The sequence below is a fragment of the Temnothorax curvispinosus genome, unplaced genomic scaffold (genome assembly GCF_003070985.1).
Source record: "Temnothorax curvispinosus isolate PA1 unplaced genomic scaffold, ASM307098v1 QBEX01010321.1, whole genome shotgun sequence".
Classification (NCBI taxonomy): domain Eukaryota; kingdom Metazoa; phylum Arthropoda; class Insecta; order Hymenoptera; family Formicidae; genus Temnothorax; species Temnothorax curvispinosus.
In genome coordinates this window covers 230635-245150 of record NW_020220101.1, presented here as the reverse complement: position 1 = coordinate 245150, position 14516 = coordinate 230635, and the positions used below count along the sequence as shown (strand labels likewise).

Below are 14516 nucleotides of genomic sequence, written 5' to 3'. Positions count from 1 at the left end.
TTAATGAAGATGACTAGTAGGGGAGACACCAGACCGGGTGAGATGCAACATGCAATTGCCACAGACGATAGGCTTTATATATATGTCTTTATTTCAGCTATGCGCCAAGAAAGGACTTGGTTTTCAATTCTACTTAACTCACACATCCTTCCACACATCAAACAACATTCTTCTTTACAAAACAAGCCACAATACATTATTATTTACATTATTTACAATCGTTATCTTTTTTGTAGCATTCCTCTCTCCTTTTCCATAATCTATTTAGCACCTTTCCTTTTTCCATTCTAAATTTGTCATCGCATATGTTCTCTAATCGTTCTCTATTATTCCTACCTAAATTCTCAAACCACATACTTGTGATCTTGCATTCGCTTATATAATGCTCTAAATTGTCCCTACCTGACTTACAGAATCTACACTTCGTATCTTCTTCGCCAAGCCAGTATTTATTTGCATCCTCAAAATTACCGCACCTTAATTTTACCAGACGATAGGCTTTATATTATACCATTATTCTGTCCGTGGTATTATAAATAAAATTTTAAAAAGAAATATAAAAGAACGAACACACAAAAAAAAAGATAAAAAATAAAGCAATATATATAATATTTTATACAAATAATTATAATTATATTTTAATGTATTATAATACTTTACTTGATATTGTTTTGTACTGATTTACAAACAGATTTTAAATATAACAATTATTGAATATTTGGTCAACTAAAGTAGTTTTTTATCACGTAGGACTTGTGATAAAAAAAAGCCATTAAATTTGTCTGTGCAGCAAAGCTAATCTGTCATCTTATGTGATATTATACTGCGTTCAAAAATAATTTGAAAGTTGTTCGACTAATTGCGTTTGATAGAATGCAAATGCAGCTGCGATGATATTTAATCCTCACGCAATGAATCGAGGAAAGAGAGGAAGCTTTTATTAAATCCGCAGACTTATCATTTACCGTCAGCTGTTGATACGGAAATTTTCTCAGCCATTGATAGCATTCTGATCGAAGCTGGGTTGCGGTGCACCGACGATTACAGAGTTCAGACTTACAATTGTATGTCGCTGTTTCATATGCTTCGCAAAAGCGAATTCGGATAGAGATCTGGCTCGCATGCTCTCTGAGACACAAAAGCGAAAACTATTATTCTGGCGTAGCATTATTCCGTAACTAACGCGCAGTTAAGCGCTTATTTAAATAAAATTAGTAATGAATAAAATTAAAAAAAAAAGTATTGAAAAGATAATTGGCTTTATTTCGTAATGCGAAGTACAGAGTACAGAGATGCGAAAAGGTAATTGCTTCTGAATTTTACTCCTATACAATCCGATTCTGTTCGCTCGAACCTTTAATCTAAAGTAAATTTGCCGAAACAAAATTTTAATTCGGATTTTGATTAATGATTATTCAATTAAAACATGCAATTATTTTAGCAATTTTTCTCTTTGGGATTGATCCAAAATGCGCAATACAATCTTCTTTCACAATTCATTCATTTTTAATCTGATGCGATAAACTTTATTGGAATAAAAATTTAATTTGGATCTGAATATCAATGAGTCATATTCAGTTGAAATATTTGTTCAAAGGTTTTTCTACTCACAATCAGTAGATCTCTCGCTATTTTTTATTTATTTTATCAGAGCTTTATTAAATTAATGAAATATATTCAACGTATTTAACATTAATTAAAATCGAGACAAACGAAAAATTAGATAATTATATTTTCTTCGCTTTTCGCTTCACTGTTTGCTGTGTCGGTTCGTGTTCATTATACTGTTCAGTGAATAAGATACACCGTGGCACAGTGGAGCGGAAATTGGAAAACGTGAAAAATATAGAAATCAATTTCTAGTTAATTAAATTACATCAAGCTTCGTATACATAGATTTTTGGAGGGATTAATTGCGAATTTGATATTAAAATGAAAATATTCTAAATGGTGGATACAATATAACGGCCACAAATTACAGGATTTTATACAATTATTATATATATTTATATATATATATCACCATAGAAATTACTTTTTAAAAATTTTACAGTTATACATATTTAACTTTAAAAATTACTTTTTAATAAAAGATAAAGAGCGCCAAGTGTCCGCGTTCGTAAAAATAGTTATTATGCAATATGTTGTTTTAACCTATTTTTGCTATAAAAGTAGTGACATTAAACATTACGCCAACTGAGCATGAGTTTATGCACATCATAAAATTTAATTCTTTTTATCATACTTAATAGAATAATAAAATAATGCAAAAGAACTTGGTATTGACAAATTCAAAAATTGTACTTATCATGACATTTAATTCTTTTATTATTATGCTATAGTTATGAAAATAATAGAATATTTCGCCCAAAAAAACTTGGCGTTACTAAATAAATATGCATGCAAATTCATGTGCATGTGTGAAGTTTGTGAATGAATTTGATTAAAAATGTAAATAAATATATGTGCGAAATAGATTTAATATAGTTTACCTGTATTGTATATTAGAGACTGCTTTCTTTCTCTACGTGAAACATTAATTCACACAATAATAAATCAAAACGCCTCAAAATTAGTATTGATAAGTTTTTACTAAATATATAAATGGAATTAGATAACATAAAATTGAAAATTGTCAACAACCTATTAAGAGAAACAAGACCGTCATGATATATACAATCATTAGAAGAAACTGCTATTAAAATTGTCAATCAAATATAATTATATAAAAAATTAAATATATTAAACATTATTGTTATAATGTTATTAAATATTTGACGTTGACAATATAGTAAATAAATATGCATTAACCTCCTCAGTACTATTATTATTGTTGTTATTATTAGTTCTTAATTTTTTATTGTCTATTATTACAAAAGCAACCGTACATTCTTATACTAACAATAAAAGACGACAATGACGGTGACGATAAAAACGATTTTTAAACAGATATTTTCTAATTCAATATTTTATATTCAACTGCTATTTAGCGGCTCAGTGAGCGCATACCTATCTAGTATTAGATGTACGCATTGATTAATAATTATACTTTTTTGAGTGAATTTTCGACGAGCTAGTTTTACGACAGTCACAATTTATTGTGGACTGTAAACTTTTTTCGACCGCAATATATAGTATCGTAATATATAATATACTTAATATTTTTACCGCATACGTTACCACTAAAGAGTAAGTAAGAGGGCGATAGAGAAGAAAAAGAGAGCGAGTATAACACGTGACGTCACATAGTATTTATAAAGAACGAATGAGAGCGCGATAATGAATGAGTGGCAAGAGAATAAGCGAAATATGAGTGGCGCTCACGCTCTACAGATGGAAAGGAACGAAACGAGAAAGCGTGCAATAATAGGCTGCATATATTAAATTAAATACTATACTTAGAAAAACATAATCTCTTTAATTATTTTGCAATATTATCAATATAATATTATTAGGTGTTTTTAAATGTGAATACAAAATAATATTAAAAAGTGAATGCACACACACACAAAGTATATTATTACTATAACAAAAATACTTAATAAAAATTCGTGAAATTTGCCTAAAATGAACATCAAAAATGTAAAGAAAAACGCGAAATATATTTTATAGTAAAATATAATTGCAATAGATTCAATATAGGATGCAAAGAATATTTAAAATGTAAAAAAATATAACAGCAAAATAAAATGAGAGCATGAAATACAATAGCGTAATGAGAGGCCATTTTTAGTGTTCTTTTTTAAACGGATATCCTTAACATACATAACAGTATGAAATAAAATATGTTTTTACTAAATAAATATTTTAAGATATTAAATAGCCGAAATAATGGATGTAAAATCATTTAACACTGGCAATGATTAAAAGAAAGACGAAATAATTTGGAATCTAAAAATTATATTAAATGGTACATCATACAATATTAATAACGGTAGAATATTTTAAAATACATAAAAATATAATTTTATTTTTTCTATTTTTGCATGCGTATTTTGACTTGTGCCCCACTGTGTCAACTGTGTGTGGGTAAGAGGCGACAGTAAAACGGCACTGAAAGGATACGCCTACTTACTGACGTATACAGTACTACATCGATCCTATACGTGTACCTCGCCGCCATCGACATCGAACTATAAAAATAATGCAGATGACCGTACAGACCGTAGAACGTATATTCTTTGCGACGCGTCGCGTCGCGGCAAACGGAAATAAAATGTGATTTGTTTGATTTATACACAATACCGAGGGACTCATGCTTGTCGTTTATCTTTTATACGCGATCTACTGTTTTTCGGGAAATATCTGCGTATATAATAATTTACTTAATATAAAGTTAGTACCTTGAAACCCAACACTTTTTCTTATATAAATATATTTTTTGGTATAGTAATATGTAAGCTGCTCATAATAATTTTTAATTTTGTCTTTCAAAAGTTTTTAATATGGTTCACTAAAATATTGGTTCACTGAAAAGAGTAAACAAATTTAGTTTAATTAAAAAAACCAAGAATTTTTACTTTTCCAAATAGACATGATGCATTTTTTATGACATATATATGAATAATGTATACGCAATATCTTTAAAAATTTTTAGTTCATTAGCTAAGCTTTCAAATAATTATTTTCATACGTCGTTGTCGAGAAAAAGCTCTTGGAAATTCTATTTTCTTAATAATCATTATATATAATAAATAATTATATGATCTTTTACCGTTAAGGAAACAAAAAATTGTTTTATTAAAAGTTTGTAATGGTCTGTGTTATAGTACTTTGTAATTCATCCAACATATTATTTGCAATTTTAGATATTATTATAATTTTTAACATTTTTATTAATAATAAAATTATCTTTTATTTATTAATAATTAAGTTTCTCTCTAAATCTGAATCAGTGAATAGTCACTGATTCAGATTTAGAGAGTTTGGAATTGTATCTTGTAAATTATAGATAAATAGATGTGTAATTAAACAAAGCAAACAATGCAAAACTATGCTGCAGGTTATCCTATTGCATTAAATTTTTTATTCAAATTTATAATACTAAAACTTGTAAGCAAATTAGCACTATTATCATTTTTATATCTGGTAGTACTAAACCAAAGATCTCAGGTGCGAATTCAGTCCTGGTATTATAGAACCAAAATAAATAAATTTTATCGCTTGTCTCTCCTCCTCGACAGAATGGCAGCCCATCAGGAGTATCCCTTGCCTCGAAATCCCCTCTACCTTGCCGTTCGGATTCGGCGTTAAACTTTAGGTCCCGCATGTGCTTGTGTACAACCTTCGTGCGCACCATAAGCATATGATTTGGGGAAGCCCAAGTCCGACTCGGACTGTTGCGCAATCGAATGAATGAATAAATAAATCATTTTTTTATATTTGCCTTATATTCTAATAAATTTTGAATCACTAATTTTCCTAATAATTTCTTATTAGGTTAAGTTAAATTTCTTCTCTACATGAAGAATTTTTCATTATTTAATTATGTAAACTCTAAAAAAGAAAAAGAAAATAGGAAGAAAGACATTGAAAATATTTATAGCATGAATAGATTATTGAAAACCTTTAAAAATAATACTCTATGTTAAGAACTTTTTAACATTTAAGACATTTATTTGTATTGTGCTTTATTACTACCGTAAAAATAAAACAAGTGCGTCAGAAAAAAATATGTGCAAAATACGTATCTTTCTTTGATTTGCACTGCTTTACTCTTATTATAAATAATATAAATAATATATTTATAATATGCTTTATAAATTAGAACGACTATGAAATTGAATACCTATCATACATACAACGTGTAAAATGATAAACTATACTACCATAGTTAACCATGGTTAAATTATACTATCCATGCAACTTTTAAGGACAATATTGCTATACGATTATGTACCATTAGTCCTGGTTTACAATAAGTGCTTTAAGCCGTAAGAAATTGACCAATTACAGACGAGTATTCTTCTCACATTCTTCTGTGATTGGTCAATTTCTTACGGCTTAGGGTTTAAATACCCTTAAAGCAAGGTTGTAGACTTGAGATCAATCCAGACAAACTTTGCATAGGTGCATAAGCATAAAGAAATGGATTGGTCCATTTCCTTATGCACAGGTATATGGACCAATCAATTTTTTTATGCTTATGTTTATGCGCTATGCAAGTTTGTCTGGATAGACTTTTACGCGACTAATATGTTATTGCTGCGCAACAATATGTAACGACAGCAACATCACTGTTACAAAATAAGAGAATAGAGATATTTTTCAATTAATAAAATACAGTAACATTTAATAATGTGCATACGTGACAGAAAAGATAAGGCATATTCCTAATAACTCTGACGCTCTAATGTCCAGATCACGTCGAGATCACGCAAAGAATGGTAACGAGTGACGTTATGATATTATGTATATTAACTATAATTAAAAATGTAAAGTTATTAAAATAATTAAAAAAAAAATGTTAAAGTAATAGATACAATTTGCACTTATTTTTAAATTATTATAAAATTAATACAATATAGAAAAACTAATTCTAAGAAATTATTGACGAAAAATAGTAAGACATAATATAAATAGATATATGGTGACTTTTTATAAACTCGCTAATTGAAAGAATACCCAAGTTAAATTTGTATATAGTTAAATTCAGTTATCTTATTTAAATTAAGAATAAAACGAACAGATAAAGTTCAAAGGATTACGCGTCTTTAATTGGAAAAAATCTTAATTCTGCGAAATTTTCTTTAAGATATAAATTTTATAATTAAAATTTTGTCACGCAAAAATAAGCAAATAAATTTTAATAGAAGATTAATTACAAAAGCTCATAGAAATCTGATCATCTTATGCTTGGTTGTATAAAACTGATTATTAAGCAGCTAATAGGGGAGACAAGAAGAATGAAATAAATTTCTTACATTTATCGCTAAATACCCCGCCGCCGCGCCACCTCTAAGAAGCTATTATACAGATACGAAAGAAAACCGGGAAACCGGCGAGTGTAAAACGTGAACGAAGCATTCGAACGAGCCACGCAAGAATGGTGGATTAACAAACACTGCACGCGCCTATATCGGCATCGCAAATTCGACGCGAAAGTTTTTCCACAAAGAAAGTTTTCCACAAGTTCTATTTCTTTATTGTGCAACTTCGACTTTTTACCATCATCGCTTGATGTTGTGTCCCACTTGCTTTTCCAAGATTTTCCTGCATGCCGCTTAAAATCGCTCCCATTTTCCACCATTGTGTTTTCTAGAGGTCATTTTATCTAGTATTAAAACGCCGCAAGAATTCCATGATTTCTTGCAACTTTTCATTACATTTATTTTTTACCGCAGTGATTTTTTTTTAATGTAATGGCATTTGTGTTTATCTTGCTTGTGTGCAATCACGCTTGGAAAGTTGATCGAAACTTCTTTAAGGTGTCTCGATTGTTAAAGATTATTTTCCGTCACCGAGACAAACTTGGAGTATATCTAACAATTGCACCAAGATATTGTCGCTTGAGAAATGACATGATGGATTTGATAAAAGAGCAAATAATAACCGTCGGAAGTTTACGGATTGATTCCCGCGCGGGAGATATTAATTTTATTAATTATCTGAAAAATCTATTGCATCTTTTTTTTTTTTCAAAGGAGAAATTGATTAAATAAATATTGTTAAAACATGAGTTTATATATATATATATATATATAAAAGACATTTTTTATCAGATCGATGATTGAAAATGCTATAGCTCTAATGCAACAAGTTGAGTGAATATGATCGAGAGACCTAACGAAGGAGCAACATTTCAAAGTTTTAGAAAAGAAGGGGAAGATGATGATTAAAAAATGATGTAAATTTTACAGGGCCCACTTTGGAACCACCATTGCCCAGGCGAAAGAAATGTCCGGAGCTCGCTTACAAGACGCACGAATTTATCACGGCAGCGGACGGCGGTGGTATCGACACCATCGATTCGAACGTTGTAGCTGATAAAGTACGAGTAAGGATTACATCACTGATAATAATTTTCTATAATTCTTTGTAACTTATAACAACATTTGCATAAACAAAAATTAACATATTAACAGGAAGATTTATTTATTCCATCAGGAATGATTATTTTCCCTTTTCCTTTTTTTCTAATTAAATAAAATGCCATCCTTGTTTCTTTTTTAGACTTATATTAATATAATTATAATATATTAGTTATATATAAATATACAGGGTATTTCTGGACATTGGCGACAAATTTAAAGGGGTCCTAGATCTTGGTAAATTGTAATATTCTATTTTCGGACTCTCTTTAGAATATGTCTATCTCTGAATAGAATATCCTGGAATATGATATCTTCCCTGACGTCAGATATCTTTTTAAAGAGCTAATTACAAATCTCTGAGATTTCACGTGCGATGAGAACATTTTGGGAGAACCATTTTGCCTTCCAATATATATTGGATTATTACGAAGGGTTAATTGAGTTTGAAATATTGGTTTTCAAACCACAGGAAGTTACAGCAACGTCGGCACTGCCACCGAGTCAGCTCAGTAAGGCGATATCTCGTATCAGTACCGAGTACCGGCTGCAGTTCGCTTGGCCTAAAAGATCGCAGTTGACGAATGGCGAGACCCAGGCGCCGGTCCTAGCTGCAGGATTTCCCGGGGGTACTGCGGGCCCGCCGAGAAAATCGCTCAGCATGGGTGCGCTTAAACAGGGTATGGCACCCACTGGACCCGCGCCGGTACATAAGAAGCGACCCGGCGACTTCGGTCACAAGCGCGACGGTACTTATTTAATCTCAGCATTAATCGGGATCCTGAATAACCCAGATAGCAAAACATGAGTGTGCAAAATCATGCAAATTATTGCTGGAAACAATTTATGTATTGTTTCCACAAACATTGAATTGTAGCCTCGGTCTAGGATTCATATTTGCGGTACTTTTGCAGCAGAGATGTATAAATTATTGCTGCAAACTGTTTGCGGCAACAATATCTAAATTATTTTCATTAATAATATGTAAATATACCAATGGAACCTTCGAGCGTAAACTGCGTTGCTGCGGAAATGTAATGAATATTAAATAAACCTTTGCTTGAAACAAATTTAATATTATTGTTGCTAAGCATTTGCGGACGCAGCTTTACATGTTATTTGCGCAAACTTTCGTCACGAGTTTACGCACATATTTTGTAAATATATAGGTGTTTTGTTATCTGAGTAGACGTACGCGAGTCTCGAATTTATTAAGTATCACAGTTTTATAATTTAAAAATTATTATCTTCTTTCCTCTTTCTTTCTCTTTCCCTCTCTCTCTTTCAATCATTTAACATTTCTGCTAGAGAGGAACCGACATCAAATCGTAAAAGGCGATAAAGTGACAGATGTAAAATAGAATTTTTGAATTAAACTTTTCTAATTATAATGCCACTATTTGCAAGTCATGATATTTATGTACCTTTCCTCAGTATATCAAAAATTTGCATTTGTGATGTTTGTAATTTTATCGATGTAACGAAGTAATAAATTGAATGTAACGAAAAATATATTTATAAAAAAAAAACTTAATCTCGTCATATTGCGCACGTACGTATATACGGAAAATATTATTTAACGTATGTTTGTGCATTCCCCAGGGGTTCAGGCGTCTGAACTGGAACCATTGGTGGGTAGACCGGACGGAATCGACGGTATGGTACCGGAGGGCGATGAACGCGAAGAGGACTTGTCGGATTTGAAAGTAGCTTTCAGGTCAGATTATCAGCCGAAGATGTTCGTACGGCTTATCGCGTAAAAAGATTCGATATCCTTGTGAAAGAGGAAGCGAAATAAGAGAAATAGAAAGTAAAAAAAGGCATCTACGACGATCCCGATCGGTGTGAAGACGCGATGATAACGCGACGTGACGATTATGTGATCATTACACACAAAATTGATTATTTGCAGGGGTAAAAGGTCAGGTAGAACCGTGCGGATATCGGACAATAAAGTGCGGGGCAAATCAGAGACGAGACCATTTCCCACGGCGGAGGTGATCGAGCTCCGGCGACTCGCTGACGAGTACAAGGTAATCCGTGGGAGACGTTTCGTCCTTTCGAAATTGGGGTTCTTATTCGAGGAATTCTTATTATCTCGCAAGTCGGCTCTCCCCACACGGTATTTCGTCCATCTTTACGTGAATCCCACGTCCGATCGCCGCGCTTCGTATTTCCTGCATCCAATTGCTCAATTGATCTGATCGTTAGGGTCATCGAGTTTATCTAATTATCTATCAGTCTTGGGGATCGGCGAACAACAATCTAATCGATTATCGAAATTCTGCATGCTTTGTTTTATCTTCCTCTATTCCGTGATGTCACCAATAACAACGAAAGTCCAGCCATTGCAAGTCTGCTAAATTAGATATTCCGCTGCTTTACATAGCGACATATAATATATTTCACTCATGACATACAAGTAAAATAATTCCGTCTTACAAAATATTTTGCAGCAAGTTAACCGTTCATTAGGCGGCTCATACAACTTTTTTTATGAAAACACATCTCTGAAATTGATCTTGAAACGATTTTCGCGATTTTATAATTTTAGGAATGCAATTCCAAAAATTTTTTGTCTAAGTAAGATACTTTAGTGTCTTCCTAAGCATGTTTTTGTGTGTTTTCTTAGTACCGTGTTATAGCATTGAGTCTGGTTACTTAACTTTGATTAAGTCATATATATTTAGAACGCTACAGAAACCGAATTGCAGTTTATACATATATGTTTATAGGAGATAAACCTTTTCTTTCTAAAATAATTCACGGAATATTCACTTCAATTTTTTATACTTACTTAGGAAACACTCTGTATAATCTGAAGCATCGAGTTGAGCGGAGGCACGATTGTCATATCTAAAAAACAGTTAAGCAGATGAAATTTTTAATGAGTTTGATTATTGTACTTGGGGTCATATTATACATATAATAAAAGTTTTAATTTTTTTCTGTAATGAATATTAAGAGAAATTTTTTAATATAGATGTATTTTAAAATCGGATAAATTGAATTTAATTGAATAAATTTAACCTAGAGATTTCACCCGCTTAACAGTTTTTTAAATATCAATCATGCCTCCACTCAACTCGATGGTTCAGGTATACATACACTATACACTTTTTGTCTACACTTGGCGAGACACTGCCGTGCCTCTTGATAAGTATAATACTGCTCATAAGTAAGTAGAATGGATTTACCTGATTGCGAGTAGAAAAGTTTTGTATCATTTTGCGAATAAGAGCATATCTGCCTGACAAATGCAAATGTGCAGCGAAGAAAAGACAGCTCAGCGTCACGCGCTGATTGAGTTTAAGCGCAGTTAGAGCAATAATGTGTAATGTTGGTCTGTCTTTTGCCACTGAATTTCACGGATGCACGCTCATTCACAGATCTTTATTAATTACAATTTATCATTAATAATTGCGAAAAATGCAAAATGGTGCACTTTTTTTATTCAATTTAATCCACTCTACCTATCCATGAGCAGTATTATACCTATTATCAGACACCCTGTATAAAATCATGTATCTCACTAAAGAAAAAGAAAACAGTACTTTAAGGTAATTCGTTCAAGGATAGAGTGGAAGACTTAATCGGAGTTGATGTTGATCAACGGTGTGACCAATTTTTTTAGTGTTACCCTTCTTAGAAATTGTGTCGCGACACCCAGCGGTAGATTAGATTTTCATGGAAATAACAACATAGACACATAGAGACGGATGCTGATACATTTTGATTTGCGTTAGCATCGTGACTGGGGTTGCGGTCTGGCAGCCGAAGACGAGGCTTCGCTATGGAAACGAGTCTCCAGTAACCATGCGCTCAACGCCTTATCCCTTGCCAGGCCAGTACACTATACTCCATCATTTTCCAACGAGAGAAGCTCGTTTTTATTGTTATTGTTGTTGTCATTGTTGTTGTTGTCGTCATTGTGTTGTCGTTGTTACGTGAGTAACAACGCTTGTTGATTTGTTGGTTATTGAGTTGTTCAACAATCGTGATTCATGTACATTCTTTTTCATTTATCAGTTTATTATTGAAATATTTCATGGAAACGCATAGTTAGATATCGCGTAATAACTTTCCAGAAATATTTCTAACGCCAAAATATTCTGATGGTATTAATTATATGTATTAAATGTATGTTCATTCAACATAGTTCCCGCTCTCGAATTTTAACTACGAATTTTAACTTTCAAATACGAAAAAGATAATAAATGAGAAATTCAGTTTGAATTTCCTAGCGCAAAACATTTTCAGAAATGTGTGATTTCAACCACACTTTGTGTATTTTAAACGCACTTTGAACACAACTATGTACCGTTTCAAGTACGTCGTACTCTTAAGGGCCCTGGCACAGAAAAACTTAAGCAGTAAGCAAATTGACCAATTACAGTCAAGTATTCTCAAAAACTTAAGATAGTCATTGGTCAATTTGCTTACTGCTTAAGTTTTTCTATGTACCCTGGCCCTAATCTATATGTCTATTTGTCATTTCGAAGGTCGTCATCGTACTTAAAGAGATGGATCTTTCCGATGGGATTGCGTTTAAGTCACTCGAAATTCTTACATCCGACAGACACAAATGCATCAAACACCTCGCTTATCGGATTTACACGCGTTATTATCCACACACGTTGTATCCACTGTGCGATCGTAAACGCTGTTCATCACGGATTTGCCGTTCACGCGCAAAACAATAAAAGCGAAAACACTCGCGAGAGTTTGAGCGTGCTCGCACCTTCACACGGATTCCGTCGTAGTTAGCTAGTTCATTTTATCGATTCGAACGAATCGATGGTCGGCTTGACATGATTGTCATATAAAATCGCCTTTTGATCGATTCAGGTCGGTCACCAAGGAGGAGAAAGAGAAGGAGAACACGAGGAAGGTCGCGCCGATCGCCACTATGTTACCGGCGGGTCAACCGTCCTCGGAGCAAACCAGACCGATTCGCGGCATAATGCAGGAGGACATGAAGGCAGTATGCAAATATCTTATCAATTAGTTTATCCTCTTACGGAAAATAAGCTGCTTTTATCGAAATATCCTAAAGTCGAGATGTAACTGATTCTTTTCTATTATCTTAAAATCGCTCGAGTGTTGTACTCTTTCTTTTTAATTTACACGATGATTTTTAATTTGCACGATGTCTTGAAACGATCGTTTTTATCCACAACAATTATTTTGCAACTCTTACCTTTCGATGAAGGTGTAGGGCAATTATCAGATAAATTAATATTGCTATATGGTTTATTGTTTTTACTTACCGGAGAATACATATATATATATATATATATATATATATATATATAGGATAATCGGGGAAATTGCTGAAACTATTATAGCTATTATTTTGTAACAGCTATTTGATATTTTATATTTTATATTATTATATTATGGACAGAACAAAATAAATTTAATATTGTAAGTTGAAGAAAGAACTCCATCATTTTTATGAGCAATGCAAATAAATATTTTAAAAAGGCAAATAAATAAAAAAACAAATAAATTGCTGCATATGGCTCAATGTTATGTTTTTAAAGTGATGTTTATCTGAATATGCACAATAATCAAGGCGTTTTTGAAAATTATTAAATTTCTAACATTAATAACTATAACTGCGTTTTCGAAGAATTTTAGGTAAATTTTCATAGAAATGGTCGTTCAGATCTTCCAAACATACAGGGTGGTCCACTTAACTCGCGAGCATCTGAAATATCTCATATCTTTTATTTTTGATGTGATACACGAAAAAATGTTTAAGGAAAAAGTTGTGGTAAACCGTTCAAGGGAGCAATTATAATGACAGAAAAAGTTTTTTCAAGATCATTTTTTTAGAGATATCTTCGAAACCTGATGCGATAGAGCAATACGGGCAACGAATTCGGTTTCAGCACGTTAAAATCCTTCAGAAACGACTATTAAGATCTGAGGATCAAAATTGACGTCGGTCTGTGTTACCATTACAAGAAGTTAATATTTTATTTTTTGTTACTTTTATTTTTATTAGTTAATAATTATTAATAACGTACTTAAATGATTATTATTGGGACAATTATCTTACAATTAGTGTTTAAATTTATTTAATTTTATTTATTTATTACAAAATAACAAGTATTTAGTTTTAGCAACTTTCCTGTGCACAGGATTGTCATCCTGTACATTTGGTTTTAAAATTTTTTACGCACACAACATAGCACACGCAATTATATTTCTAATTTAATTTTGTCACAGGATAATGATCGATTCCGCTCGAGAAAGGATTTCTTGATCCGCCACCATCTCGATCGTACTACTGGTGTGGGTATGTAGTTGAGAAATAATTTAATTAATATAAAAACAATAATAAACATTAATTATATATTTTCATTTACTACGTTTACACGAGCGTAACTTCTGTAGTAACTTACGATAATTCACTCGTTTACGCGGAGTAAATTATCGTAAGTTACTACAAAATTCCGTTTACGCGAAGGAATTATC

General features: G+C 32.1%; 1 protein-coding gene across 11 annotated transcripts in view; it reads left to right on the top strand.

Annotated features, from left to right (window-relative positions):
• LOC112460110 (flocculation protein FLO11) overlaps positions 1-14516 on the top strand; it is a 97498-nt gene that overhangs the window by 60144 nt on the left and 22838 nt on the right. For 8 of the 11 annotated variants that reach the window (XM_025024619.1, XM_025024622.1, XM_025024618.1 and 5 more), the window contains 7 exons: positions 7860-7996; positions 8488-8779; positions 9633-9747; positions 9943-10063; positions 11777-11874; positions 12879-13014; positions 14268-14337. In XM_025024619.1, the coding sequence (XP_024880387.1) occupies positions 7860-7996; positions 8488-8779; positions 9633-9747; positions 9943-10063; positions 11777-11874; positions 12879-13014; positions 14268-14337 (969 nt within the window). The remainder of the gene's footprint in view (positions 1-7859; positions 7997-8487; positions 8780-9632; positions 9748-9942; positions 10064-11776; positions 11875-12878; positions 13015-14267; positions 14338-14516) is intronic. The other 3 variants (XM_025024621.1, XM_025024625.1, XM_025024629.1) reach the window with 3 other exon arrangements.